General features: G+C 36.7%; 1 protein-coding gene and 1 long non-coding RNA gene across 5 annotated transcripts in view; one reads left to right on the forward strand and one right to left on the reverse strand.

Annotated features, from left to right (window-relative positions):
• ZFY (zinc finger protein Y-linked) overlaps positions 1 to 14,315 on the forward strand; it is a 50,244-nt gene extending 35,929 nt beyond the window's left edge. For all 4 annotated transcript variants that reach the window (XM_054545411.2, XM_063721480.1, XM_054545408.2 and 1 more), the window contains 5 exons: positions 6,966 to 7,115; positions 7,381 to 7,524; positions 8,535 to 8,687; positions 9,775 to 9,915; positions 10,642 to 14,315. In XM_054545411.2, coding sequence (XP_054401386.1) covers positions 6,966 to 7,115; positions 7,381 to 7,524; positions 8,535 to 8,687; positions 9,775 to 9,915; positions 10,642 to 11,825 — 1,772 coding nt within the window. In that variant the 3' untranslated portion in view covers positions 11,826 to 14,315. The remainder of the gene's footprint in view (positions 1 to 6,965; positions 7,116 to 7,380; positions 7,525 to 8,534; positions 8,688 to 9,774; positions 9,916 to 10,641) is intronic.
• LOC129053382 (uncharacterized) overlaps positions 1 to 26,660 on the reverse strand; it is a 32,312-nt gene that overhangs the window by 1,291 nt on the left and 4,361 nt on the right. The window contains exon 2 of the long non-coding RNA XR_008518267.1: positions 13,643 to 13,732. This is a non-coding gene — a long non-coding RNA (uncharacterized LOC129053382). The remainder of the gene's footprint in view (positions 1 to 13,642; positions 13,733 to 26,660) is intronic.

The following is a 26,660-nucleotide window of genomic DNA, read 5'->3' on the forward strand; positions in this document are numbered from 1 at the left end:
TAGTAGAAAAAGACTCAAGAATGGAGAACTGATAAAATAATGAGTAGTGATTTTTGAATTAATTTAATGTAAAATTGGAGTAAACATTTATACAAATTAAGGTTATGTAACATGGTAAATGTCTACAAAATATTAACGAAAATATTTGCCATGGCACGATGTGCAAATATGTCTATGTTTTCACCTTTTTTTTTTTTTTTTTTGAGACGGAGTCTTGCTCTGTCACCCAGGCGGGAGTGCAGTGGCAGGATCTTGGCTCACTGCAAGCTCCGCCTCCCAGGTTCACGCCATTCTCCTGCCTCAGCCTCCCGAGTAGCTGAGACTACAGGCACCTGCCACCACGCCTGGCTAATTTTTTTTTTGTATTTTTAGTAGAGACGGGTTTCACCGTGTTAGCCAGGATGGTCTCAATCTCCTGACCTTGTGATCTGCCCGCCTCCACCTCCCAAAGTGCTGGGATTACAGGCGTGAGCCACCGCGCCCAGCTGTTTTCACCTTTTATAGCAGGTGACAGTAGATAATATCTTTACAATATGATTCCTACCTATTATTTTTATCATATTTTTCTTAGAAGAGTATTTTAAAATCTTCTGACTTGAATTAATAGACATTTAATTGATCATCATTCATATATATAACAAATTGAATGTTAGTTACTAAGGCTAGACAGTATTGTCAAGTCTTGAGATACATCAATGCACAAAATAGAGATTCATTTCCTTCATCATCATGGACTTCTATGGGTGTACATACATAAAATTATTTAAATGTATATTAGAATGTGTCTTGGGAAAGTAGAAGAGCTTAATCAAAACGATTTTGAGTTTCAGAGATGGTCAGGGATGCCTTGCTGGAAGGATGACAGTTTGTCATAGACTTCAGTTTGAGTTGTGTCATAGACTTCAAAAAGGAAATGCATGTATTAATCTTAGTAGAGAGGACAGTGACAGTTTGTGTCAAATGCAGCAACTTAGGCAAGTCAGGTGAGGACTCAGAATTGGTCATGTATGTCTTCGGTGAACGGATTCAGTGAAATCATGGACAAAAGCTTGATGGAAGTATTAAATAAGTTTAGAGAAACAGTTGCTTGCAGGAGAAGTGGGATCAAGAAAAGATGGAATTTTTGTTTGTTTTAGTGTTGTTTCAAGAGAAAAAGCTTACTTGTTTCCTGATGGGAGTGTTCCTTTACTGGGTGATAGATAAATTGATGGTGTAAGGGATAACTGCAAAAAAACAGAAAAGAGAAGGTATAATTTAGTGCTTATGTGGAGGGATTGTTTTTAAGTGGAAAGGAACACCGCTTGTCTGTGGCAGTGTGCAGGAAATACAAAATTTGTGAATTAGTTCTTGGCAGTAGGACAGATGTGGCAGACAGTGGATCATTTTTTCTGTTTTAGGTTCTTGGTAAGGTGGGAAATCAGATCAACAGGCACGTAGTATTGGAATTTTAAGAAAAATATGGCAAATAGCATCTACTCAAGATTCATATTTGTATATTTAAAGATGACGCCATCTACATCATGCTGTTTTTTTCTATTTAGATTTAGCTGCATAGATGTAGATGCTGACATAAAATTATATCAGGCAGATTTGTGGTTTTGCCAGCCAAGTATTATGAAATCAGACAGGGGCATAGGAGTTGAAAAAATATGCAAGAGAACAGTTAGAATGGCCAGCCATGGAATTAAGCTGTTTTACTTGTTCAAATTGCTATAAAATTTTTGTTTAAAAGTAACATTTCAATTTTAATTTTAAACTTGTATTTGTCCTTTCTGTTCCTTTACTTGTATATATGCATTGAGGAATATCCGAATAATATTTTGTAAATTCTGTTGGTATTTCAGATGGTTTGTTTTTGAGCACTCTTTAATTTTGTTAAGTAGTTTCTTAAATATTAAAGTGGATCATCTCAAGAAAAAGCTGTCTTTTAGGGCAAAGTTGAAGAAGCATAAGGGAATAAATAATAAAATAGTATTGCTTAAATTTGGGGCCCATGAGATATTGGGGGCAATAACACTGTAAAGACCAAAGCAGTTTGGGCAGATTTTGGTTGCTAGACTGTGCAATTTGTGTTTTACTTAGTAGGAAAAGGAGTGCTAGAGACTAGGGCAGGAGGGTAAAGTAACTGGATCTTTCTTTTAAGAAGACAGAAAATTGATACCAATTTTCTTGATACCATTGATATCAATGTCAGGGTGTTTGGTTGGAAACCTTAGGAGAGAGAAATCAAGTAAACTGTTTTGTTTTTGAGGTTGGTGGTAAATGAACTTTAACAACCTGGTTTTGAAAGATGAGACAATTTGAATGGAGAGGCACAAGCCATGTGCTTGCATTGTAAGACTGCAAAGCAAAAGAATAGCAATGTTTTTATGATATTAATTTAGACAAAATGAAGTCCTGTGGAAATCCAATATCCAATTTTTTTCCTCAGGAAAAGTGTAATTCTTTCTCTGAGGAAAACAAAGAGAAGGGAGATAACATGACTAGCTAAAAATTAAGCTATGAGTTATAAAGACAGACATCCTTCTCATTTCCTCACCTCTCCCTTTCGTAGCTGATTGGCTTGTGTTATTACAGCAGGTTTTACTAGCATTATTGGAATCTTTAACTCCCTAGCTCGTTTCATGCCCTTCCCATTACCTCTCCAGCTTTTTCTACTTAGGTTGCTTTGTGAATTCTTTCTTGCCCCTCCCTTAAATTGTAATCTCACTGGAACTGTGTCTTTAGCTCATGATTTTCTTTACACTGCAGATACTCACTGCATGATCTCAAGTGTTTGTTGGTTAACGTTTTGCTGATGGCTTCCAAATTGGTGTTGATCTTCAGCTTTCAGAGTTGAATATTCTGTAGGTGGCTTCATATGTCATTCATTCCATCCTCTCAGTTTATTCTTAAATATGACTCAACTCCAGCCTTTATCCCAGTTTATACTACCTCTGACCTCATTCAAGACTTCATCATCTGTCACCTAAATGTACTTGAAGCTGTAGTGCCCTGCTTCATTTCTCGATCTCTTCAAATCTGCTTTTTTATAAGGCCAGCAGGATGCTTTGGCAAAAATACTGATCTTAGTGACTGGTCTTTTTAAAAGCAGAAATTATCAGATCTCTGATACGAATCCCCAAGAGTAGGATACCTTGAAGTCTATTTTGTATACAAGTTCATTCCATACTACAGATCTTGATTTTAATCAGATTGGGAAACTTGCAGTCTACCAGAATTAAGTTTGAGCCCCTCTGCCTGGTGCGTAAAGTCCTCCATGACCTGGTTTTGGTTTACCTGTTGTTCACATTTCCCACTATGGCCTGATTTGCAGCAGTGTTGAAGAACACACTGTCTTACTGTCCTTTCGCCCTACCTGCTGTATCCTTTGCATAGAATAAGTGCCATTCTCTTTCAGTCTACATAACGTACCTTCACTTTTTTTTTGTGGCAGCTGTTATTGCACTTTGCAACATTTGCCAAAACATTTCTGACTCCCCAGCCTGTTTTATAGTAATACTATCTTATGGACACCTTGAAAATTTATAAAATATTATTTCATTGTATGAGAAAATGAATCAATTTTAATGAAAATAATTTACACCAATGTTAACATTAAAGATTGCACTAGAGAGTTCAAAATTAGTATATTTTTATGTTTAAAGAAGTTTTAGGCCAAGTGCAGTGGCCTGAGCCTGTAATCCCAGCACTTTGGGAGGCTGAGGCAAGTGGATCACTTGAGGTCAGGAAGTTCAAGACCAGCCTGGCCAATATGGCAAAACCCCATCTCTACTAAAAATGCAGAAATTAACAATGCATGATGGCAATGCTAGTAATCCCAGCTATTTAGGAGGCTGAGGCAGGAGAGTCACTTGAACTTGGGAGTTGCCGTGAGCTGAGATAGCGCCAGTGCACTCCAGCCTGGGTAACTGAGACTCCTATCTCAAAAAAAAAAAAAAAAAAGAAAATTTAACTTTTTCTTCTAAGTAATCTTTTAAATTTACTTTAAGAAATCAGCTAGTGTCTTTCTAAGTGACATTTTGTTTTGAAGACAAATGTGTATTAAAATGTGATTTGCCAATATGTCACTGTATCCAAAATAGACAAAAAACTCTTTTCCCCATTGTTTTGGGTTCTTACATCTTGTGTTTAAGTAGTTAAGTTTTAATAGCTTTTAGTATCCCAGTGTTTTAAGTTCTCATATCATAGGTTAAGTAGATTTTATAATATCCATGTTTGTAACAAGGAGATGCTATTTGAAAGTAGTCCGTAATTTCTAGTAAGAAACCAAATTATATTGTCATTGTATTTTTGTTTTTCTAATGCTGGCTTTAGATAATTTTGATTAGACAAATGTAGTTTTGGATCTTTTGAAGAACAAGATGGGGAATTTGAAAAGTATGCAGAGATTTCAAAATCTAAATTCTGTATTTATAAGCCACTGTTGAAAGTTAAGGCTAAGTATTTAAAACCTGAAGTAGTCAAAACTATTACCATTGCCTTTTCTAAGTAATGCTCATTGTAGTTGAGTTGTGAATACATTTATCTGCTCTACACTAATGGAAAATGTCTTTTGTTATACTGTTTTTTATTTCTTAGAAAAAATTATTATTGCCTCTAACAATTTAAACTTAGAGTATTCTTCAAACACCAGAGGTTGATGGTTGTTTCTTGTGAATTACATGGATCAAGATTTGAATTCTGGTTTTGCCGGTTACTAGATGTGTGACCTTAGATAAATCATTCAAGTTTTCTAAACTTCAGTTTGCTTTACTGTAAAATGTCGACAATATATATTATAGCACTTCCTCATGGAGTTATGAGTATTAAGTAATGCTTTCAGTAATCACGTAATAAAAAGTAACTACATTATTATGATCACATTTTAAAATAATCATCTGTTCACCTGTCTGCTTTTTCACTGAATTACAAATTTCTTGGGTACATTACTTTTTTTTTTTTTTTTTTTTGAGACAGACTTTCTCTGTTGCCCAAGCTTGCGTGCAGTGGCAAGATCTTAGCTCACTGCAACCTCTGCCTCCTGGGTTCAAACGATGCTTGTGCCTCAGCCTGCCAAGAAGCTGGGATTACAGGCATGTGTCATTATGCCCAGCTAATTTTTGTATTTTCAGTAGAAAACATGTTTTGCCATGTTGGCCAGGCTGGCCTCAAGCAGTCCACTCACGTCCGTCTCCCAAAGCCCTGGGATTACAGGTGTGAGTCACCACGCCTGGCCTTGGGTCAGTTTCTTTTAAAGTTTGCGCCTCTAATACTTGCCCAGAGTCTGATTGATACTTGTGAATCATTGTTTAATTGAGTTGAACATAAATATTTAGCCAAAAGGATAATGAAATACATTCAGCAGAGGAATACAAAAACAAAACTAAAATGGGAAAGGGGAAATGAAAAAGCTTCTTGGGGGTCCTGCTCCTCTGTGGTTGGTCTCTTGCTGTGTCATACAGACCAGGTGGGCCCAGAACAGAGAGATCATTACTTAGTGTTTCTCTAATGTACTGAACATTGAAAAATCCAACTTTTATGATAAATTAAATTGTACTGTGTGCTATGTGTTCATTAGTCTGTGCCACACTTTCTGTTGTGCTAAAGATAGTAGTCAGTGCCCACAGTGGTGTGTGTAATGTAAGGTTACATTATATGGGGGTCATATTTTTGGTATTTACTGCAATCCAGAATGTATTTTTTAAGACATTATTTTTTACTTTTGTTAATTTTGAAGTCCCAAGCATAACACCACACTTGATTCCCTTACCGTGTAACACTTAAAAGTTTGTTGTAGATTCCCTGAGCTCACTAGTGGAAATCATATGTTTACTTTATTGGTAAGTAAGGATTCTTTTTTTTTTTAAATACATAAACATGAAACATGAAACCGCTGCCTTAAGTATTTAAGAAGATACTTAAGTATACTTCTTACTGTATTTGCCAGCAGTAGACCTGGACTCTTAGAACTCATGTATATGTTTTGTGTGTGTGTTTTTTTTTTAAATGCATGTGTGTGTAGTGTTAGGTTTAAACAGATTAATATCATAATTTACAACTATTTTTATATTTATTTATTTATTTATTTTTTGAGATAGTTTCACTCTGTCACCCAGACTGGAGAACAGTGGTGCAATCTTGACTCACTGCAACCTCTGCCTCCCAGGTTCAAGCGATTCTCCTGCCTCAGCCTCCTGAGTAGTGGGGACTGCCGGCGCCTGTCACCATGACCAACTCATTTTTTTGCATTTTTAGTGGAGACAGAGGTTGCACTGTGTTGCCCAGGCTGGTCTCAAACTCCTGACCTCAGGTGATCTGCCTGCCTTGGCCTCCCAAAGTGCTGGGATTACAGACATGTGCCACCACGGCCAGCCAGAATTTATGTTTCTGACAACCATATTTTGATTTTTAAAAGGTTTATGATTCTCATAGAACAGATAAGACAATTGTATTCAGAAGTACTGAATGTTAGATAATGCTCATAAAATATATTAGGACTAGTGTGTACTGAATTTACTAGTAGGACATTATTTCTCAGATCTTCAAGAACATTGGTAAGCTGGGTGCAGTGGCTCAAGCTTGTAATCCCAGCATTTTGTGAGGCTGAGGTGGGAGGATTGCTGAGCCCGAGAGCTGGAGATAAGCCAGAGAAAAATAGTGAGACCTTGTCTGTACGAAAAAATAAAAAATTAGCTGAGCATGGTGGCATATGCCTTTTGTCTCAGCTACTTAAGTAGGCTGACGCAGGAGGATCGCTTGAGTTCTGGAGGTCAAAAGTGCAGTGAACTGTAATTGTGCCACTGTACTCTAGCCTGAGTGATAGAAGAAGAAAAGACCCCATCTCAAAAAATAAAACAGAGTACTTGTAATACTGTATGCTTTTACTTTATGATAAACAAAGATGACATATGTTCTTTCATTAGTTTTCTTGAGTTTTAAAGCATCTACTGTTATTGTTGATGATATATTTTCTGCCTTTTCAGTGGATGATGCTGGCAAAATAGAACATGATGGTTCCACTGGAGTGACCATCGATGCAGAATCAGAAATGGATCCTTGTAAAGTGGATGGCACTTGTCCTGAAGTCATCAAGGTATACATTTTTAAAGCTGACCCTGGAGAAGATGACTTAGGTAAGAGGAAGCTGTCAGCATTTTATACATCGTCATCCAAATGTTTCAACCAAATGGTGTCAAAAAAGTAAACAGTTTACTTTTTTTCATTGATACTTAACATTTAGTTTAGGTTATTTAGGTTGGAAAATTTGAACTCTTTTCCAAAGACAACTTTTAAGACATATTTTTGATTTAGTAATATAAAAATATACTAAAATGTGTAAGTAAAATATGTGAAAATGAACTCTCAAATAATTTTTGGAGCTTTCATCTTCTCTGATAGGTGGAACTGTAGACATTGTGGAAAGTGAACCTGAAAATGATCATGGAGTTGAACTACTTGATCAGAACAGCAGTATTCGTGTTCCCAGGGAAAAGATGGTTTATATGACTGTCAATGACTCTCAACAAGAAGATGAAGATTTAAGTATGTGGCTTTTCTAAAAAAAAATTTTACTTTAAGTTCTGGGATACATGTGCTGAACGTGCAGGTTTGTTACATAGATATACATGTGCCATGGTGGTTTGCTGCACCTATCAACCCATCTTCTAGGCTTTTAAGCCCCCCATCCATTAGGTATTTGTCCTAATGCTCTCTCTCCTCTTGCACCCCACCCCACAATGGGCCCCAGTGTGTGATGTTCCCCTCCCTGTGTCTATGTGTCCTCATTGTTCAGCTCCCACTTACGAGTGAAAACATGTGGTGTTTGGTTTTCTGTTCTTGTGTTAGTTTCCTGAGGATGATGGTTTCCAGCTTCATCCATGTCCCTGCAAAGGACATGAGCTCATTCTTTTTTATGGCTGCATAGTATTCCATGGAGTCTATGTGCCAGTATGTGGCTTTTTTTTGTGGGAGAGGGTTTTATGTTTCTACAAGGTGTGTTTTTTTTTTTTTTTTTTTTTTTGAGGCAGATTCTTGTTCTGTCGCCAGGCTGGAGTGCAGTGGAGCAATCTCCGCTCACTGCAGCTTCCACCTCCTGGGTTCAAGCAGTTCTCCTGCCTCAGCCTCCCAAGTTGCTGAGACTACAGGCACGTGCCACCATACCCAGCTAATTTTTGTATTTTTAGTAGACATGAGAGTTTCACCATGTTGGCCAGGATGGTCTCTATCTCTTGACCTCATGATCCGCCCACCTTGGTCTCCCAAAGTGCTGGGATTACAGGTGTGAGCCACTGTGCCCTGCCCAAGCTGTTTTTTTTTAGATGCAACCAATATTTGAAAAAAATAAGCAGCACTGTTGTAGAGATTACTGTGTTGCCGTATTCCAAGAAAAGGTATCAGTGACTATGTTTTGATTGTTGCTTTATAAACTAATTATGGTGAAAGCCAAGAAATGAGTAATTTAACTAGTGTTTATTTTTTTCTACTAATGTATTTTTTTCTGTGTGATCTCTGTAAACCAGTCACAAAAAATGTTTTATTTATTTTGTGCTTAGATGTTGCTGAAATTGCTGATGAAGTTTATATGGAAGTGATCGTAGGAGAGGAGGATGCTGCTGTTGCAGCAGCAGCAGCTGCTGTGCATGAGCAGCAAATTGATGAGGATGAAATGAAAACCTTCGTGCCAATTGCATGGGCAGCAGCTTATGGTAACTTACATAGAAGCTAGAAGGATTGAGTGGTTTTTGAACATTAATTCACTGTTGAAAGTGGTTTCTGTTGGCCAGGCGCGGTGGCTCATGTCTGTAATCCCAGCACTTTGGGAGGCCAAGGCAGGCGGATCACGAGGTCAGGAGATCGAGACCATCCTAGCTAACATGGTGAAACCCCGTCTCTGCTAAAAAATATTTAAAAAAAATTAGCTGCGTGTGGTGGCAGGCGCCTGTAATTTCAGCTACTGAGGAGGCTGAGGCAGGAGAATGGCATGAACCTGGGAGGCGGAGCTTGCAGTGAGCCGAGATTGCACCACCGCACTCCAGCCTGGGCAACAGAGCAAGACTCCGTCTCAAAAAAAAAAAAGAAACTGGTTTCTGTGGTCTTAGGGTTTCATGATTTAAGCAAAAGTAGAGGAAGATTACATAGTCTCCCTGTTGCCTTTAATTTTAATATGAACTTCTTTTATTATGTAAGAAGTGTGGGAGCTTTCAGTCTAACATTTTAAATCTTGGTTTATAGGTGACTCATAACTTTACAATTTTTGGGAGATAGCAAGGGAGTCCGTTAGAGCAACATGCTGCTAGATACGGAAGCTAGGCACTTCCCATGGTCTTGCCATAAATATGCCCATAAAATACATTGTCTACAATTGGGGGCCAGGCGTAGTGGCTCATGCCTGTAATCCCAGCACTTTGGGAGTTTGAGGCAGGTGGATGACCTGAGGTCAGGAGTTCAAGATCAGCCTGACCAATATGGTGAAACCTCGTCTCTACTAAAAATACAAAAAAATGAGATGGGTGTGATGGCATTGTTCCTGTAATCCCAGCTACTCAGGATGCTGAGGCAGGATAATCGCTTGAACCTGAGAGGAGGAGGTTGCAGTGAGCCAAGATTACACCTCTGTACTCCAGCCTGGGTGACAGAGCAAAACTCTGTCTCAAAAAAAAAGAATAAAAATAAAAAATAAAGTAAGGACTTTGTCATTCATGAGTGTCAGGACTTCTTGTTGTTAATAAAGAATTCCTAATTCTTTAGAGTTTATAATGTTGTGTAATTCTGTGTTTTCATGTACATTGTTAGGTAATAATTCTGATGGAATTGAAAACCGGAATGGCACTGCAAGTGCCCTCTTGCACATAGATGAGTCTACTGGCCTTGGCAGACTGGCTAAACAGAAACCAAAGAAAAAGAGAAGACCTGATTCCAGGCAGTACCAAACAGGTGAGTTCCACAGGGGTGTTATGATGGAGTTTTAGCTAGTAGGCCACATGTATTTTTATGTATTGAATTTGAAAGAAAAAACTTCAAAATTCAGTGATATTCATGAATGATATTCTTGGATAAGAAGAAACAGTTGTGCATTAAACATTCAGGAAAAAGAATTAAAATCCTCTGGTGATTTTAGTGAAAAGGAAAACAAATTTCTAAAATGTTACCTAACTTTAAGTGAACAAAATTACATGGATCTGCTTATACCAGCATAAAGCAGGTATCATTTACAGAGAAGTGGAAGAAGTACCTAGTTTATTTATAGGACAGATTACTATCCTATGTTGTTTTGAATGCTTCTTTGCATATTAAAATTTATTTATAGGTGCAGTTAAGCTTTACTGTTAGCATATATTTGGCTTGGAGTCAGTCACCAAAGCAGAAATGCTGGACTTGATTTTTATGAGTTGTTTGCTACACATTTCTAAATTCACGTTCTTTTGTCACTGCTTGATTGATTTTTCTTTTTTAGCTGGAGGGGGTGAGATTAGTTCATAATAAACCAAACCAGTTCTCTCGATTAGGACATTACTATAACTCTTAACATTGAAAAGCAGTAAAAGGAATGTTAATAACTTAAAAGTATTTTCCCAGTAATGTTCACAACACAAGCTTTAAATTCATGAGGAAACCAGAAGTTTGATTAAGCACTCATACTGCTTTCTTTTCCTTTCTTAGCAATAATTATTGGCCCTGATGGTCATCCTTTGACTGTCTATCCTTGCATGATTTGTGGGAAGAAGTTTAAGTCGAGAGGTTTTTTGAAAAGACACATGAAAAACCATCCTGAACACCTTGCCAAGAAGAAGTACCACTGTACTGACTGTGATTACACTACCAACAAGAAGATAAGTTTACATAACCACCTGGAGAGCCACAAGCTGACCAGCAAGGCAGAGAAGGCCATTGAATGTGATGAGTGTGGGAAGCATTTTTCTCATGCGGGGGCTTTGTTTACTCACAAAATGGTGCATAAGGAAAAAGGGGCTGACAAAATGCACAAGTGTAAATTCTGTGAATACGAGACAGCTGAACAGGGGTTATTGAATCGCCACCTCTTGGCAGTCCACAGCAAGAACTTTCCTCATATTTGTGTGGAGTGTGGAAAAGGCTTCCGACACCCGTCGGAACTCAAAAAGCACATGCGAATCCATACCGGCGAGAAGCCATACCAATGCCAGTACTGTGAATATAGGTCTGCAGACTCTTCTAACTTGAAAACACATATAAAAACAAAGCATAGTAAAGAGATGCCATTCAAGTGTGACATTTGTCTTCTGACTTTCTCAGATACCAAAGAAGTGCAGCACCATACTCTTGTCCACCAAGAAAGCAAAACACATCAGTGTTTGCATTGCGACCACAAGAGTTCAAACTCAAGTGATTTGAAACGACATGTAATTTCAGTTCATACGAAAGACTATCCTCATAAGTGTGAGATGTGCGAGAAAGGCTTTCACAGGCCTTCAGAACTCAAGAAACATGTGGCTGTCCACAAAGGTAAAAAAATGCACCAATGTAGACATTGTGACTTTAAGATTGCAGACCCATTTGTTCTAAGTCGCCATATTCTCTCAGTTCACACAAAGGATCTTCCGTTTAGGTGTAAGAGATGTAGAAAGGGATTTAGGCAACAAAATGAGCTTAAAAAGCATATGAAGACACACAGCGGCAGGAAAGTATATCAGTGTGAGTACTGTGAGTATAGCACTACAGATGCCTCAGGCTTTAAACGGCACGTTATTTCCATTCATACAAAAGACTATCCTCATCGGTGTGAGTACTGCAAGAAAGGCTTCCGAAGACCTTCAGAAAAGAACCAGCACATAATGCGACATCATAAAGAAGTTGGCCTGCCCTAACAGTGTGTCTACAAGCTTGTAAAAATGTTGGCCTTGAAGCAGAAAATTCATTTTTTAAAGCCAGTCTTGTTCACATCCATTACTATATATTGAATTATGCTGTGTAAAAATAGAATTATTGCTTCTAGTCCACTTTTCTTTACATTTTATTCAATACGGTGTCCTGAATCCTTTTCAGTTTCTTTAATAGATGAGGAAAAATAGCAACAAGCAAGTTGCTTATAATAAAATAATTTGTGATTCTATACTGAATTTTCAGTCATAAAAGCTTTACTATTTACTTACATATTTATTCATGTTGATGGTACTCTTCTAAGACAAAATCAGATTGATAACTATAAAAGTAACATGTTTGACCCATTTCTTTCTACACAAATGTTTAACATTGGAGACATCTGCTAATATAAATGGGAGGTTTTACTGTCAAGTCCAATTAGCAAAACGTGGTAATAATTTTTTTGTCAATATTTTCAGATTACATGATAAAATTTTGCATTTGAGCTTCTAGCATTGATTGATATAGGATATTGACCACATTTATGTTTAAATTTCATTTGTTCAGCAGGCAAAATGTACTTCCCTTAACTTTCCTTTATAGTGTTTACATCTTTTGTCAGCACAGCAAACTTAGAAAGTATTATTGAAAAGTTTTACTTATTTTTGTCTTCTGTTTTCTCTTTGTACTGCTTTGTCTTGCATTGTGTTGCAACACATGAGACTTACTGCACGCTGAATTTTGGAGTCTTAGAGGTAAATTGTGGACTCAGGATATTTTGAAACTTGGTGTGTAACTCTAAATCTTGTATATGCATCTTTGTTGCTTATTACGTATTTACACACACAACCACAAATTTTAAACTTATGATGAAAATTTACAATAACCTGAAAGATCCAGGGATGTATGAGAGCATTTTGTAACTTGTTATTCAGTTACTAAATTTGAGGTGAATAATTAGAAAGAAAAGAAGGACGTTAGGAGAGTGAAAATCTTCTCTTCAAATAATCTTTGATAGATAAAAATGGAAGGTAACATGTTTCTAGATAGAATGTTTTCATACAATTTCAGCTTCATATCATAAATTTTTCTGGGAAGCTATTTCAGACATAGATTTCTTAGTATTTTTCTGAGAATCCTGTGAAGGAACTCTGTCTCTTTGCAAAGTAAGGAGGACTAAGGGAAAATGATGGTACCATGTAACAGAATGAGAGCTAATTCCAAATTAGCAACTTTATCCTGCTTTTTATTTTACATTGAGTAAAGTTTTAAAAAGACAACAGTGAAGTTGATTTTGATTAGAAGATAAAAGTACATAATGAAAATCCATGGCCTTATTTGGAATATATATCACTTTCCAAATTTTATTGTTTATTTGAGAGTTAGTAAGTTATTAAGCAGTTAATAGTTTATATGTATGGATATAATATAAAATGAATTCATATAATTAAAAAGAATTTGGTTAATAAGAATTTGGAGACTGGAAAATACATTTTTAGGTTCCTTAATTTGGCTGTTGGTACCTGTGTATTTGGAATATTTTAGAGGATTAGAATTTTTTTAACCCACATTACAGCTACTTCTAAGTTTAGTATGGTGGTGCTTTATTCAACTTTTGCTGTCAGGTTTTTATTTTCACCTTTTTCTGTGCCACCAATTCAAAAGTTGTAGGATTAAGGAAATATATCTGAAATGTTAGATTAATTTGATCTAGTTCTAAAGTGCTTTAGTCATATATGAATTTAAACCTAGTATCAACCAAAACCATGTAATGGATTTTGAGAACGTGTTAGGCCTTCTTAGCCCTTATACATGTCCCTACCTGATTTTTACTGTCCTTCATTATCCTGTTCTTGAAAACTTCAGTTTGTGTTTGAAAATCCTTTAAATCTCCTTCCAATTTGTTTTCTCCCTGAAGTAATATAAAAGGAAGTATTTAAGTGAAAGTTTAAGAGTTTTAAAACATTCTTTAAAATTAATACAGATAGTTAGCTATTTATCTTTTAAAAATAAACTGAAAGGTAAAGAACATAACACTTTACATATTTCATATTTTTCATATAGTCTGGAGTTATACACAGTTGTTTTGTTTTTAACCACAGTATTGAAACCTTTAAAAGGTAATTAAGCATTTGGTCAAGTAAATATGATAGAACATTGTATAAAGAAAGAAACAAAATTGTGCTTAATGTTATATACTGTTATTATTTGCAGGCTGGTTTTAATTCTTAATTTGATTAGCAAAGCTAAAAAAGTGGATGTTGAAGTTGAAAGTTTTAAAGAGGTACAAAATCTTACAAGGACATAAATTATTATTTGGTTGAAAAATAGCCTATTAAATATTGTATGTCCCTTCCTCTGTACAAATTGTAAAATACTTAAAATAACTATGGAGAATTCATATAGGAAGTGTGATACTATTGTAAATGTGTATTTGAGAATATGCAAAAATAAAAATAATATTTTGCTGTTAATAAATGTTTACTTGTATATGATACCAATACTAAGTTAACTCTTTCTTTAAAACATGCAGTTTTAAGTCTTAATAAACATAAAACATAGTGGACTATTTTTATTTCCCCACTTAGTTCATTCTGTACACCAGTGGAATACAAAATGCTTTTTATGTAAATATTGATAACCTTATGAATTTAGAAGTAGTATTTCAGAGTACTTGTGCTAATTGATGAGTCCTTTGCTTGATGTGTTCTTGAAAGTCACTTTTTGTTTTATCTTAATGAAAGATTGTTTGGTTAGCATCTGCACTTGCTGAAATAAATTTTCCTTGCATAAAGCTTTTTTTTCTTTTTTTTTTGGTTTTTGTTTTTGTTTTAACAACAAAGTCTCACTCATTTTCCCAGGCTCAAGTGCAGTGGTGTGTGATCTCAGCTTACTGCAGCCTTGAACTTGGGCTCAAGCGATCCTCCCACCTCAGCCTACGGAGTAGTTGGGACTGTGGGCATGTACTGTCATGCCTGGCTAATTTTTAATTTTTTATAGAGATGGGGTTGGGTCTCATTATGTTGCCCAGGGTGGTCTCAAACCCCTGGGCTCAAGGAGTCCTCCTGCCTCGGCCTTCCAAAATGGTGCTATTACAGGCATAAGCCACTGCACCAGCCCTTAAGTGGTTTTTGAGGGCACTAAGTCCGTAGCAGAAGAACCTGCCCTCGTTACACATTTGTGTGTTTACCTTTTTGTATTCAGTTTGGAGATCTTTAGTGTACACATATACTGTGGGATGGGTATTATGACAAAAATTAGAAGCTTGGTAGAGGTTAACCAGGAGTCAGATTACAACAAAGAAGACTGAGACTCGTAAATTTTTGTGGAGGTAAAATTCACACGATAAAAGTCACTATCTTAAAATGTGTAAGTGGCATTTAGCACATTCGTATGTTATGTTTCCATCACCTCTCTTTAGTTGCAAAACACCTTTAGTAAAGATTCTGCGGTTCTTCAACTCTGTAGGAATGTGTTTGTCTAATGGTTCAAACAGTAAATAATTAAAGCCATTAAAATGTTAAAAAAAATATGGTGAATGTTACTGGCCAGAGTTGTAAGCCAGATAAGATCATGAATAACTTAGTTGTCTTAGAAAATCTAAAAACATACCCAATCAGGCCTGTGATTTCACCTAAGATAATTTACTGACTGGTTTTCTGGCAATGTCAGTGTCAATTCGATTTATTTTTATTTTTATTATTTTTTAACTTCTCAGGAATTCTAGAATTTTTGTAAAGAAAAGCATTAAGCATTATGACCAATATCTTAAAGGTATGATGTTTCGGAGCACTGGTTTTTGAAGCTGGGCCAGGTCAGCATCGGCATTACTTGAATCTTGTTAGATGTATAAAATCTTGGGCTCACCCTAGACTTAACTATGTAAAAAAATTATGCATAGGCACCAGCAGTCAGGTTGGTTTTATTGTGAAAAAAAAAAAAATTCCTATTTTAACCATTTTAAGTTTATACAATTAGTAGTACTAAGAATATTTACATTGTGGTGAATGTTTCTTAACTTTCATATTTGAAACTGAATGTCCACTAAACAACTTTCCTTTCTCCACTGCTGCCCAGGCCCTGGTAGTGTTTCTATGAATTTGACTACTTTATTAGAATCATACAGCATTTTTTTTGTGACTGGCTTATTTCACTTAGCAGCTTTGCCTCCTTAATTTTAGAGAAAAAGTTTTCAGCCTTTCACCATCAAATAAAGTGTTACCTGTGGGCTTTTAAAAATAATTGCTGGCTGGGAGTGGTGGCTGACACCTGTAATCCCAGCACTTTGGGAGGCCGAGGCAGGTAGATTACCTGAGGTCAGGAGTTCGAAACCAGCCTGGCCAACATGGTGAAAACCCGTCTCTACTAAAAATACAAAAACAACTGGGTGTGGTGGCAGGTGCTTGTAACTAGCTACTCGGGAGGCCGAGGTAGGAGAATTGCTTGAACCCAGGGAGCAGAGGTTGTAGTGAGCTGAGATTGTGCCACTTCCCTCCAGCCTGAGCGAAAGAGGGAGACTCTGTCTCAAAAATTAATAAATAAAATTGCCCTGGGTAGTCATGGTGGCTCATACCTATAATCCCAGCACTCTAAGAGGCTGAGGCAGGTGTTTGGCTTGAGGTCAAGGGTTTGAGACTAGCCTGGCCAACATAATGAAACTATGTCTCTACTACAAATACAAAAATTAGCTGGGTGTTCTGGCACATGTCTGTAATCCCAGCTGCTCAAGAGGCTGAAGCATGAGAATCACTTGAACCTGGGAGGAGGTCGTTGCAGTAAGGTAAGATCACACCATTGCACTCCAGCCTGGGTGACAGAGCAAGACTCCATCTCAAAATAAATAAATAAATAAAAATAATTGCCATCATTATGTTGAGGGTTCTCCCTTCTTGCCCAAGTGTATTTTATAATGAAAAGGTGTGGAATCTTGTCACGTGCTTTTTTTATGTAAATTGAAATTAGCCTTTGTCCTTTATTTTTGTTAACGTGATGTATTAAAAGGTATTGAACCATTCTTAAAATCCAGTAAAATCTTACTGGTAATGGTTTATAATTGTTTTTGTTTTGAGACCGATTTTTTTCTGTGTTGCCCAGGCTGGAGTGCAATGGCTTGATCTTACCTCACTGCAACCTCTGCCTCCTGGGTTGAAGAGATTGTCCTGCCTCACTCAGCCTCCAGAGTAGCTGGGATTACAGACATCTGCTACCACTCCCAGCTAATTTTTGTATTTTTAATAGAGATAGGGTTTCACCATGTTGTGGAGGCTGGTCTTGAGCTCTTGACTTCAGGTGATCCATCTGCCTTGGCCTCTCAAAGTGCTAGGATTATAGGCATGAGCCACTGCACCTAGCCTATATAATTGTTTTTTATTTTTTTTATTTTTTGGAGATGGAGTCTTGCTCTGTTGCCCAGGCTGGAGGGCAATGGTGTAATCTCGGCTCACTGCAGCCTCCGCCTCCCAAGGTAAAGTGATTCTCCTGACAGCCTCTTGAGTAGCTGGGATTACAGGCGCATGCCACTGCACCTGGGCCACTACAACTGGCTAATTTTTGTATTTTTAGTGGAGGCAGGGTTTCCCCATGTTGGCCAGGCTTGTCTTGAACTCCTGACCTGAAGTGATGCACCCACCTTGGCCTCCCAAAATGCTGGGATTACAGGTGTGAGCCACCATGCCCAGTCTATAATCCTTATAATGTGCTGTTAAATTCAACCTGCCTGTATTTTATTGAGAATTTTTGCATAGATTTTTGTTAGTGGTATTGGTCTGTGATTTTCTTTTTGTCTTTATGTGTTCTTAAAAAATTTTTTTTGGACACAGGGTGTTGCTCTGTTGCCCAGGCTGTAGTGCAGTGGTGTGATGCTGCTGACTGTAACCTTGAATCCCTGGGTTCAAACTATCCTGCCATCTGAATAGCTAGGACTGCCAGTGCACACTACCATGCCTAACTAACTTTTTACAATTTTTTTGTAGAGACATGGTTTCCCTAAGTTGCCCAGACTTGTCACAAACTTCTGGACTCAAGCAGTCCCCATCTTAATCTCCCAAGATGCTGGGAATATAGGCATAAGCCACCATACCTAGCCTTGTTTATGTGTTTATCTGGTTTTGATAGCAGTGTAATACTGGCATCTTTATATGAATTTCAGAGTGCTTCTTCCTTCAGGATCATTGTTAATTTCTTTTTATTTTTTAAAAAATTCATTTTTATCTTAGATTCAGGTGTATTTGTACAGGTTTGCTATAAGGGTGTATGTGTAGTGTTGAGGTTTGGGCTTCTATTGATCCCATCAGTCACATAGTGAAGATAGTACCCAATAGGAAGTTTCTCAGCCCTTGCCCCACTCCTTTACTCCCTTCTTTTGGAGACCTCAGTATTTGTTGCTCCTATCTTTATGTTCATATTAACCCAAGATTTAGTTCCCACTATAAGTCAGAACATGTGACATTTGGTTTTCTGTTTCTGCATTAGTTTCCTTATGATAATGGCTTCTAGCTGCAACCATGTTGCTACAAAGGACATGATTTCATTCTTTATTGTGGCTGCATAAAATTATTTTTAAATGTTTAATGGAATTCTCCAGTGAAGCCATCTCACTGTGGGCTGTTCTTTGTTCAGATTTTTATTTCTGATTCAATCTTACTAGTTACTGGTTTGTTCAGATTTTCTATTTCTTTCTGATTTACTCATGGTAGGTTGTGTGTTTCTAGCAATGTATTTTTTTTTTTTTTTAAGTCAGAATCTCACTCTGCTGCCCAGGCTGGAGTACAGTGGCACTATCTCTGCTTACTGCAACCTCTGGCTCCTGGACCCAAGCGATTCTTCTGCCTCGGCCTCCTGAGTAACTGGGATTACAGGTGTGCATCACCACACCTGAGTAATTTTTTTGTATTTTTAGTAGAGATGGGGTTTCACCATGTTGGCCAGGCTGGTCTCAAACTGACCTCAGGTGACACCTGCTTTGGCCTCCCAAAGTGCTGGGATTACAGGCGTGAGCCACCACACCCAGCCTGTTCCTTCTGATTTATCCAGTTCCTTGGTGTAATTTTTATTCATTGTATTCTCTTTACTCCTTTTCATTTCTGTGGCATCACTTGATTACCCTTCTTTCATTTCTAACTTCAGTTATTTGAGTCTTTTTCTTAATGTAGGCAAAATTTGCCAATGTTATTCATCTTTTCAAAAAATGAATTCAGTTTTGTTGATTTTTCTGTTAAGGTTTTTTTTTTTTTTTTTTGAGGTGGAGTCTCACTCTGTCACCTAGGCTGGAGTGCAGTGGTGTGATCTCGGCTCACTGCAAGCTCCGCCTCCTAGGTTCACACCATTCTCCTGCCTAAATCTCTTGAGTAGGGGGACTACAGGTGCCCGCCAAGACACTGGCGAATTTTTTTTTTTTTTTTGTATTTTTTATAGAGACAAGTTCTGCCTCCTGGGTTCACGCCATTCTCCTGCCTCAGCCTCCTGAGTAGCTGGGACTACAGGTGCCCACCACCACGCCTGGCTAATTTTTTCATATTTTTAGTAGAGACGGGGTTTCACCATGTTAGTCAGGATGGTTTTGATCTCCTGACTGCATGATCCACCTGCCTCAGCCTCCCAAAGTGCTGGGATTATAGGCGTGAGCCACCGCACCTGGCCCTTTGCTTACTTTTTAATAGGGTTGTTTTCTTGTTTTAAGTTCCTTATAGAGCTGGATATTACACCTTGTCAAATATATAGTTTGCAAAAATTTTCTCCCATTCTATAGGTTGTCTGTTTACTTTAATTGATAGTTTCTTTCATCATGAAGAAACTGTTTAATTAGATCCCATTTGTCAATTTTTGGTTTTGCTGCATTTGCTTTTGTTATCTTTTTCATGAAATCTTTGCCCATTCCTTTGTCCAGAATGGTATTGCCTAGGCTGTCTTCCAGGATTTTTACAGTTTTGGGTTTTATATGTAAACCTTTAATTCATCTGACTTGAGTTTTGTGTATGGTGTAAAAGAAAGGGTTTCCATCTTCTGCATATGGCTAATCAGTTATCCCAGCACCATTTATTGAATAGGGAGTACTTTTCCCATACCTTGTTTTTGTCAGCTTTGTTGAAGATCAGATAGTTGTAGGTGTGTGGCTTTATTTCTGGGATATCTATTCTGTTCCATTGATCTATGTGTCTGTTTTTGTAGAATTACCATGCTGTTTTAGTTACTGTAGCCCTGTAGCATAGTTTGTAGTCAGGTAATGTGATGCCTCCAGCTTTGTTCTTTTTGCTTAGTATTGCCTTGGCTATTCAGGCTCTCTTTTGGTTTCATATGAATTTTAAAATATTTTTTTCAAGTCTGTGAAGAATGTCATTGGTAGTTTGATAGGAATAGCATTGAATCTATAAATTGTGTTTTGGACATTATGGCCATTTTAACAATATCCATCTTTATCCATGAGCATGGATTGTTTTTCCATTTATGTAATCTCTGATTTCTTTGAGCACTGGTCTGTAGTTATCTTGTAGAGATCTTTCACCTCCATGGTTAGCTGTATTCCTAGGTATTTCATTCTTTTCATGGAAGTTGTGAACGGAATCATGTTCCTGATTTGGATGTTGGCCTGACTGTTATTGGTGTATAGGAATGCTAGCAGTTTCTGTATGTTGACCATGTATCCTAAGATTTTGCTGAAGCTGTTTATCAGCTTTTGGACTAAGACTATGAGGTTTTTTAGATTTAGGATTATGTTGTCTGCAAACAGGGATAGTTTGACTTCCTCTCTTCCTATTTGAATTCCCTTTATTTCTTTCTCTTGCCCGACTGCCCTGGTCAGAACTTCCAATACTATGTTGAATAAGAGTGATAAGAGAGGGCCTCCTTGTCTTGTGCCGGTTTTCAAGAGAAATGCTTTCAGCTTTTGTCCATTGAGTATGACTTTGGCTGTGGGTTAGTCATAGATGGCTCTTGTTATTTTGGGTTGTGTTTCTTTAATACCTAGTTTATTAGGAGCTTTTATCATGAAGTGGTGTTGAATTTTATAGAAGCCTTTTCTGCATCTATTGAGATGATCTTGTAGTTTTGGTCTCTAGTTCTGTTTATGGGATAATTTACCTTTTTTTATTTGTATTTGTTGAACCAAACTTGCATCCCAGAAGATAAACTCTACTTGAGTATAGTTGATTAATTAGCTATTTTATCTAATGCTGGATTCGGTCTGCCAGTATTTTGTTAAGGACTTTTGCATTGACGTTCATCAAGGATATTAGCCTGAAATTTCTTTTGTTAGTTGTGTCTCTGCCAGGTTTTGGTATCAGGATGATGATGGCCTCAGAGAATGAGCTAGGGAGGATTCCCTCTTCCTCAATTTTTTGGGAATAGTTTCAGCAGGAATGGTACCAGCTCTTCTTTCTTACATCCACTAGAATTCAGCTGTGAATCCATCTCGTCCTGGGCTTTTTTTTTGGTTGATGGCTATTTATTACTGACTCAATTTTGAAATTTTTAAATATTTTCTTGTTGAATTGATCCTTTTATTATTATATAACATTTTTTGCCTCTTTGAATAGTTTTTTGCATGAAGTCTATTTTGTCTGTTATTGTAGTCATTCCTGCTCTTTTTGGTTACTATTGCCTGAATTATCTTTTTTCATCATTTCACCTTCAGTATGTATGTCATTAGATCTAAGACAAATGACATATAGTTAGATTCTGTTTTGTTTTGTTGTTTTATAGCCAGTCATTAATAGTCTCCAATGTTACAATGTTATTTTCTTTCTTCTTCTTCTTTTTTTTTTTTTGAGACAGAGTCTTTTCTTTTTCTTTTTTTTTTTTTTTTTTGAGATAGAGTCTTTCTCTATCACCCCAGCTTGAGTGCAGTGGCACAATCTCGGCTCACTGCAATCTCCTACTCCTGGGTGCAAGTGATTCTTGTGCCTCAGCCTCCTGAGGGCCTAGGATTACAGTTGTGTGCCACCACACCCAGCTAATTTTTATATTTTTAGTAGAGATTGGGTTTTGCTACTTTGGCCAGCCTAGTCTCCTGGCCTTAAATGATCCATCCACGTCAACCTCCTAAAGTGCTAGGATTACAGGCCTGAGCCCCTGCACCTGGACACTCCAATGTTATTTTCACATTTCAATCTATTTACATTTAAATTAGATTATAATAGGGGGAAGGACTTACTATTGCCATTTTGTTAGTTATTTTCTGTTTAGCTTTGTTGTTCCTGCTTACGTCTTAGTGCCTTCCTTTGTGTTTAGTTTTTTTTTTTTTTTGGTAGTGATTCCTTGCTCATTTCTTTTGTGTATATTCTGGATATATTATGTTTACAATATTATCATTGCAATTAAATATCTAAAAGTTTATGACATTCTATTTTAAATTGATATAACAACTTCAATCACATATAAAATATGTGCCTCTTTAGCTGTAACCTCCATACTTGGTTATGTTTATTCATTAGTATAAATTTATAGTTACTTTTTCTTTCTTTTATTTGAGTTCCATACAAGAAATAAAAGTGAATCAATGCACTAAAATTATAAAAAACCAAATGACTGTATTTTTCCACATATTTACCTTTACTAGAATCTTTATATTTTCATATTTTCTTAGGGCATCATGTTGCTATTTAGCATCCTTTTTTTTCAAATTTCTTTAGCAATTATTGAAGAGCAGTTCTTACAGTAATGAACTCCTGCAGCTTTTATGTGGGAAACTTTTATTTTTTACTCATTTTTGAAGAATAGTTTGCCAGATACAGTTTATTTGGTTGGCAGTTTTAAAATGTCAGCACTTTAAATGTATCATCACACTCCCTTCTGGCCTGCAATGTTTCTGTTGAGAAATTACTGATAATCTGATAACTCTTCCTGTCTCTTCTTGATTTTACTTGGCATGGGTGCTGTAGTTTCTCAGCTGGTCTTGAGAGCTCTCACAAAGGTGTTCTGGTCTGCAGTTTATTCTTAACTTGATGTCTCAGTAGTGGAATGAGGGCCTGGAGAGTTCTAGTATACCATCTTATGGACATCATTCTTTGCTGTTACTTGAGATTTTAGGCAGGCATAATTCATTTGCCAACATTTTTCCTACCAATAAGCCCAGCGATCTGATTTAACAAGTCCTTAAAGTTAAGGACTTTATTCTGATGCACTCTCAAGTTTGTGAATCTTTACTAAAGAGCACTTGAAGGAAGTTACAAAATAATTAGGCAACATATTGTGTTTTATGTGAAAAATTATAGAACCAAACCAAACCAGAAACTCACAGGTCGGATGTGGTGGCTCACGCTGGTAATCCCAGCACTTTGGGAGGCCAAGGTGGGCAGATCGCCTGAGGTTGGGAGTTTGAGATCAGCCTGGCTAACATAGGGAAACCCTGTCTCTACTAAAAATACAAAAAAGTAGCCAGGTATGGTGATGTGCACCTGTAGTCCCAGCTATTCCAGAGGCTGAGGCAGGAGAATCGCTTGAACCCAGGAGGTGAACGTTGCAGTGAGTGGAGATTGAGCCACTGCACTCCAGCCTTGGCCACAAAGTGAGACTGTATCTCAAAAAAAAAAAAAAAAAAAAAAAAAGCAGTGCAGGTAAAGCTGAGCCTAAATAGTTCATATTTATACTTTTATGTATAGTTCATATTCATACTTCTATGTAAGCTTTTTATAGGGCAGGTTTTCATTCCATAAGTATACTTTTTAATGCACAGGTAAATAATGTGCATTTCATAAATCTTGTATGGTCTTCCATGAGTTAAATTCTTCAAAGGTAAATAAAATTCAGAAGCAGAGTCAGCAAGTAAAACTGAAAAGGCTGGAAAAGGTGTGGTGTGAGTAACTGCATGAGTATTTTGTTTTTTAAAATTAACTGCCCCAGGGGTAGTTAATGTAAATCATGTTAGAAATACAGTTTTTCCATACTCAGTAGCTATTAGGTAGTTAAACTTAAGTTGGCCTCATGGATTTTGTTTTATTATACGTATATATTTTTGCTCATAAAATTTTGTTTAATGTATTATTCCTGTTTTGTTTTGATATCTGCTTTTACTTCTAAATAAATTCCTATCTTATTTTAAGGCACGTGTTTGAATATTGGTAGATGATAGATGACATGACATGTATATATATGTTTCTGTGTATGTATGTCCATATATATATGTTTGGGGATTCATGTGTTCATGTATGGATATACACAAGAAATACATACAGACAAAAGCTGCTTAAACTAAATCCCCAATATACTACCAGCTGGAAATGTTGCAGCTCTTTGAGCAGCTTGGCATTTCTGCTACCAGTGAAGTATTATCACTGTTGCCTGGAGGTGTGACATCTATACCTACTCAGATTTTAAAACCATTTTTGTATCCTATGAGGTTGAAATACTTTGTAAATTATTGAAGTTTGAGGTCACATCAGTAACTGCTTTTTTGTTTCATTTGGTTTTGTTTCGTTTTGAGATAGGACCTTGCTCTGTCATGCAGGCTAAAGTGCAGTGGAGTGATCACAGCTCACTGCAGCCTTGACCTCCCAGGCTCAAGAGATCCTCTCACCTCAGCCTAGCTGCTTATGTTGGCTAATTTATTATTATTTTTAAGAAGTTTTTTTGTAGAAATGGGGGTCTCACTATGTTTCTTACGCTGGTCTCAAATGATCCTCCTGCCTCGGCCTTGCAAAGTGCTAGGATTACAAACGTGAGCCACAACGAAAGCTGTTTTTCCTTATTTTTATTTATTTTTTCCTGTCAACTGAAAGTCAGCTTATGGTAAATACATGGGTTTTTATTCTGTTGCCTTGGTCAGTGTGTCTGTTTATATGCTGTGTCATGCTGCTTTGATTAATATAGTTTTGTAATATATTTTGGGTTCTTTTTTTGGTTTGTTTTCTCATTAAACTTTGTTTTAATGGTTCTCAAAATGCTGTGACAGATTTTTATTCAAGTTGTTTCAATTAAATAGTACTGGTTTTTAAACCGAGTAACTGAAAACTGCCATATGTAGAAAAAAAAAAAAAATTCAATGACGAACAAACAACACTCTCCCTACCAGCGGCCCATAATACACTCTACTTTCCTTCTCAAGTTTTATGATGCATTATTTTCATTAGTGATTCTTTTATTATTAAACTTAAATGGCCAATTGAAACAAACAGTTCTGAGCCTATTCTGAGACCACCGATTAAAACTGGGGTAGCAGGTATTAAGGATAACATTGATTTAGCCTTCTGAGACTTTTGGGAAGAATTGAGGACCTTGCCAGCTCCAGCAGCCCTCTTGTCCACTGCTTTGGTGATATACACAGCAACTGTCTGTCTTGTATCATGAACAGCAAAATGACCTAGAGGATAGTTAGAAAAAGTCCACATTCACAGGGGCTTGTCATGAACCCTATCAAGAATGGCAGCATCGCCAGACTTCAATATATATAAGAACATATCATCAGTGAATAGAGATAGTTTCACTTATTTCTTTCCAATTTAGATGACATTTATTTATTTTTATGTGATTGCTCTGGCTATCACTTCCAGTACTGTAGTGAATAAGAGTGGTGAGAGTAGACATCCTTGTCTCATTCCTGATCTTAGGGGAAAAGCTTCTGAGCATAATGTGGCTGCAAGTTAGTAATATATATGGCCTTTATTGTGTTGAGTTACATTCCTAATTTGTTGAGATTTTTATTATAAAAAGATGTGGAATTTTGTCAAAGCCCGTCTGCATCTATTGAGATGATCATATGGTTTTGTCCTTCATTCTCTTAATGTTATATATTACATATATTCACATGTATATATTAAACCATTCTTGCATCCCAGGGATAAATCTCAATTGATCATGGCAAATGTTCTTTTAACGTGATGTCTTTTAGTCTGCTAGCATTTGTTTGAGACAGTTTGCATCTATGTTTATCAGGAATATTGGCCTATATTTTCTTTCCTTGTGATATTCTTGTCTGGCTTCAGTTTAGGGTAATTCTAGCTTTAGAAAATAAGTTTGGAAGTATTCCATCTTTAACTTTTTGGAAGGGGTTGACAAGGGATTGGCATTAGTTTTTCTTAAATTATGTGGTAGAATTCACCAAGAAGCCATCAAATCTTGGGATTTGCTTTGATGAAAGACTTTTCTTGTTTTTTGAGACAGGGTTTTGCTCTGTCACCCACATTGGAGTGAACTGGCAAGATCACTGCTCACTGCAACCTTGATAATGGTAAAGTGTTTATTACTGATTCAGTTTCCTTACTAATAATTTGGTTTGTTCATTTTTTATTTCTTCATGATCATCTTTGATAGGTTTTATATTTCTAGGAATTTATTCATTTCTTCTATGTTACCTCATTGTTTGGTATAAAACTTGTTGGTTTGTAATAGTTTCATAATCTTTGACCTTTGTGATATAAGCTGTAATGTCCTCTCTCTTATTTCTTGTTTTATTTATTTTAGTCTTCTTTCATTTTTTTCTTAGTGTAAAGATTTATCAATTTTGCTTATTTTTCAGTAAGTTAAATCTGAGTTTTGTTAATCTTTTAAAATGTTTTTCTGGTCCTATTTTATTTCTCTTCTCATCTTTCTGCTCTTCTTTCTGCTAACTTTCGGCCTAGATTGTTCTTACTTTTCTAATGTCTTGAGGTATAACAGTAGGTTCTTATTTGAGATCTTCCTTCTTTTATGATGTAGGTTTTCCTTCCTTACACATGATCTAACACTTCCAGTTCTGGGTATTTTTCCAAGGAAATTGAAATCAGCATGTGGAAGAGATATCTGCACTTCCATGTTCACTGCAGTCATTACTCATAATAGCCAAGATATAAAATCAACTTAAATGTACATTAACAAAAAGAGGAATACAGAAAATGTGGTATATCTACACAAGGAAATACTATTAAGCCTTT

This window comes from Pongo abelii, chromosome Y, assembly GCF_028885655.2.
Source record: "Pongo abelii isolate AG06213 chromosome Y, NHGRI_mPonAbe1-v2.0_pri, whole genome shotgun sequence".
In the NCBI taxonomy this organism is placed as follows: domain Eukaryota; kingdom Metazoa; phylum Chordata; class Mammalia; order Primates; family Hominidae; genus Pongo; species Pongo abelii.